Source organism: Nanorana parkeri, unplaced genomic scaffold, assembly GCF_000935625.1.
Source record: "Nanorana parkeri isolate BGI_ZX_2015 unplaced genomic scaffold, ASM93562v1 scaffold227, whole genome shotgun sequence".
Lineage (NCBI taxonomy): Eukaryota > Metazoa > Chordata > Amphibia > Anura > Dicroglossidae > Nanorana > Nanorana parkeri.
Window position 1 is genome coordinate 1,586,995 of NW_017306495.1, and position 3,266 is coordinate 1,590,260.

Genomic DNA, 3,266 nt, shown 5'->3' on the forward strand with positions numbered 1-3,266 from the left:
CTTACAGGTACAAGAGAAAAAACAAAAATAGTGTTACATTTTTTGAGAACATGAATAACAGGCTTCGTACAGTCTTAGTAAAGTCAATGCAGCAGAAATAAAGTGCAAAATTTACAACAAATATTTAAAAGTTGGGAAGCCAAGGAAAAACCTCTAGGAGAATAGTGTTCTAGCTCACTTGAAAAAAAACAGATCTAGTTGTTAGCTTCAAGGAGAAGGCGTACCATATTTTAGAAAAACCACAGCTCTGTACTACATATGAGGAGCAAAGCGGACACCATCTCTGAGATTAAGAAGACTGCCATGCATTACATCTCTTCTCGCTAAGCCATACGCAGGTGGCTCACAGTTAAAGTAAGAGCTGGTAAATCTATTCCTCCTGGAAAGGATGGATACCATGTGATCGAGCTTAGACCGGATAGAGGTATAGTGTAATTGACGGTCTTTGCCAAGTTTCTTGAAGGAATCTTGCATGATATAATTAGAGTGATTCAAACCACTGCTTGAGCGAATGGAGGTATTAGATCCTGTGCTAGTGGTGGAAGCAGAGGAAGACGAAGACGAGGAGGATGTAGACGATAACGACACCGTTGTTGTAGAGGAAAGAGATGTGCTTCTGCTCAATCCTGTTGAAGGTTCTTGTACTTGACTCGTCTGGGTAGTAGTCTGGGTAGTTGCAGACCTTGAAAACAACACAGTTTGGGTAGAAGCCACTCTGGCCATGACAGCAGTTTGAGTCCCAGCAGTTGAAGTGAACACGTTTGTCTGAGTGGCTGCATCTGTTCCTTTACGATTCCACCAGCCGTCGGAAGGCTCAGTCTGGGTGGCCACACTTTCAGTTTCCTTAAGGCCAGATATTATATCACAGTTCTGCAACCAGTCATCTTCAGAAGCTTTAATCTTAGGAGTGCCAACATCCTTCCCCAATGCTGTCTTGGTTTCCACAGCTGCTCTCTTAGGTGTGCTAGACAACTTTGCAATCTCTAGCTGTAGGAGGCTTGACAGTAATGGCTTCCTCTCGGCTGGCAGACCATAAGGCAATTTATCTGTGGGAATAGCACGATTCCGGATGCTCATTAGAAGCTTGGTACTAACTGGTTTGGACTGAGCATAGAGAATTCGGAACTGGAGGTCAAATTTCTCCACTATTTGTCCCGATAATACTACAGTATTACTGCTGTTGAGCTTGCCATCCATCCAGGTGAAGCTGTGGAGAGATGATAAAAGCAAGTTAATTGCTGTAAAGAAGCATAGATTTCCATATACTGAACATAGTCATCAATATTTGTTTTTTTTTCTGACAGTGAAGTTGTGTGAATGATATTCTTCTACAGCTGCAAATTGGGCATTATGTTTTCTACGAATTAAACATTTGACATTCTAAAGGAACAGATATCACAACATTGTCTGGCCGAGGAACACGTGCCAAAAACCACACCTGTAACTTCCTGTGGCAGCCTTCAAGCCATCCACAAGCAGGAACTTCTCATGAGCCTTCCCAACGATCTTGGCACCAGATCTGGTATAATAGTTGTTGCCCGTTAAGGTACGGACCCGCATGTTCTGTAGGCACAGTACATAAAGATGATCAGTTATAGAAATCCTCAGCAAAAGATAATACAGTTTGGGTTTTCATCATACATTGCAAAAATCATTAAGGGAATGGTCACTTTGCTCTAGATCAGGGGTGGCAAACTCCGGCCCCCCAGCTGTTGTGGAACTACAAGTCCCTTGAGGCTTTGCAAGATTCTCACAGCCACGGGCACGACTTGCAGAGGCAGATGCATCATGGGAGTTGTAGTTTCACCACAGCTGGAGGGCCAGAGTTTGCCACCCCTGCTCTAGATGGTCTAGAGTCCATCCTTACAACCCACTTAGTCACATCAGTATCCTCCCATTTTCTTTGGATCAATCCCAAACAGTCTTTGGGTATGTGGGAACATGTAACCTCCTCCAATGTTGCAGCATCAAGGAAACCAATAACCAGGCCCAAATACAGTCAAATGAGGATGACTGTGCCATCAACCCCATGTAAGCTTCCACACCAGATAAAGCCTACACAGGGTTTGACTCACCAAGCAACAGAGTGGCAAGCAATTGTGGGCAAGAGGCTGCCAATTTGCTCTAAACTGGCAAGGTGACAGTCTCTTTAAAAAGGTCTATTCCAGTTAAATCAACTCAAACTCAGGAATACAATTCCAGCAGCACCTGAAGGCCTCTGCATTTGTTCTATTTTTGATACATACTCTGTGCTTATTTTCAGGCTGCCACCATCAACTTAAATTGCCACAAAAAATTAAATTGCCACAAATGTTTTTTGGAACATAAGTCAGCAAATTTACACAACCAATTTCGTTCCTTAATTGTTACCTGCATAAAACCATTTGCCCCCATGCAAGCATCCATTAATGCACAAATGATGCCTCACACGTGTTTGATCTCTAAATGAAATTTCTATAATTCTGCACCCCTGAAAGTTAGGATTCCAGGAAATACCTTAGAAATTCCCCTTTCTCCAAGTCAAAGTTATGTTCATAGCCTCACACTGCAGTGCTCTATAATGGCAGAGTTCAGTAACAGGCACACCTGTCAGACACAAGTGTCCTTATACTGAAATTTCCGGTAGCATAAGAGGGTTTGATCAGTTCTTCTACTGAGAGCATTAGGTCCAACTCTGGCATCTGTCAGATGATGGTCATATTGACATCCTGTACAACTTGATGTAGCAGGAACATGTAGCAGGAACATGAAGGTAGAACTGAGAGAATGAATGTTAGTACAATTTCTGACTGAATACCTATTTCTGGTACTTCAATTGGGCTTTAATTCAAGAAACCAGTAGAGTTTTACACTTGTTGACATGGTGTTCAATAAAAGCCTTACTGTATTTGCTGGCGTATAAGACGGGTTTTGAGACCTTAAAACATCCCCCGAAAATCAGGGGTCGTCTTATACACCGGGTACATACGGAAGGATACGGTATACTGTATGTAGCTTCGGCTACATACAGTATACCGCGCTGAGCGAATCACGGCAGGCTTTGTATTAATGAATACAAAGCCTGTATTCATTAATACAAAGTCTGCCATGATTGGCTCAGCGCGGTATACTGTATGTAGCCGAAGCCCGTTACCCTAAGCTCAGTATACCGCGAGCTACAGCACGAGGTATTACTGAGACGCCGCAGCGGATCCCGACATCGACGTCGAGATCCGCCCAGCTGCATGAGTGACAGCTGGCTCTGCCTATCTAGAGGCAGAGCCAGC

At 43.4% G+C, this 3,266-nt stretch overlaps 1 protein-coding gene across 1 annotated transcript in view; it reads right to left on the bottom strand.

Annotated features, from left to right (window-relative positions):
* Positions 1 to 252: 252 nt before the first annotated feature.
* FAM83D (family with sequence similarity 83 member D) overlaps positions 253 to 3,266 on the bottom strand; it is a 32,593-nt gene continuing 29,579 nt past the window's right edge. The window contains exons 4-5 of the mRNA XM_018556182.1: positions 1,439 to 1,563; positions 253 to 1,207 (exon numbers count right to left, since the gene is read on the bottom strand). Coding sequence (XP_018411684.1) covers positions 253 to 1,207; positions 1,439 to 1,563 — 1,080 coding nt within the window. The remainder of the gene's footprint in view (positions 1,208 to 1,438; positions 1,564 to 3,266) is intronic.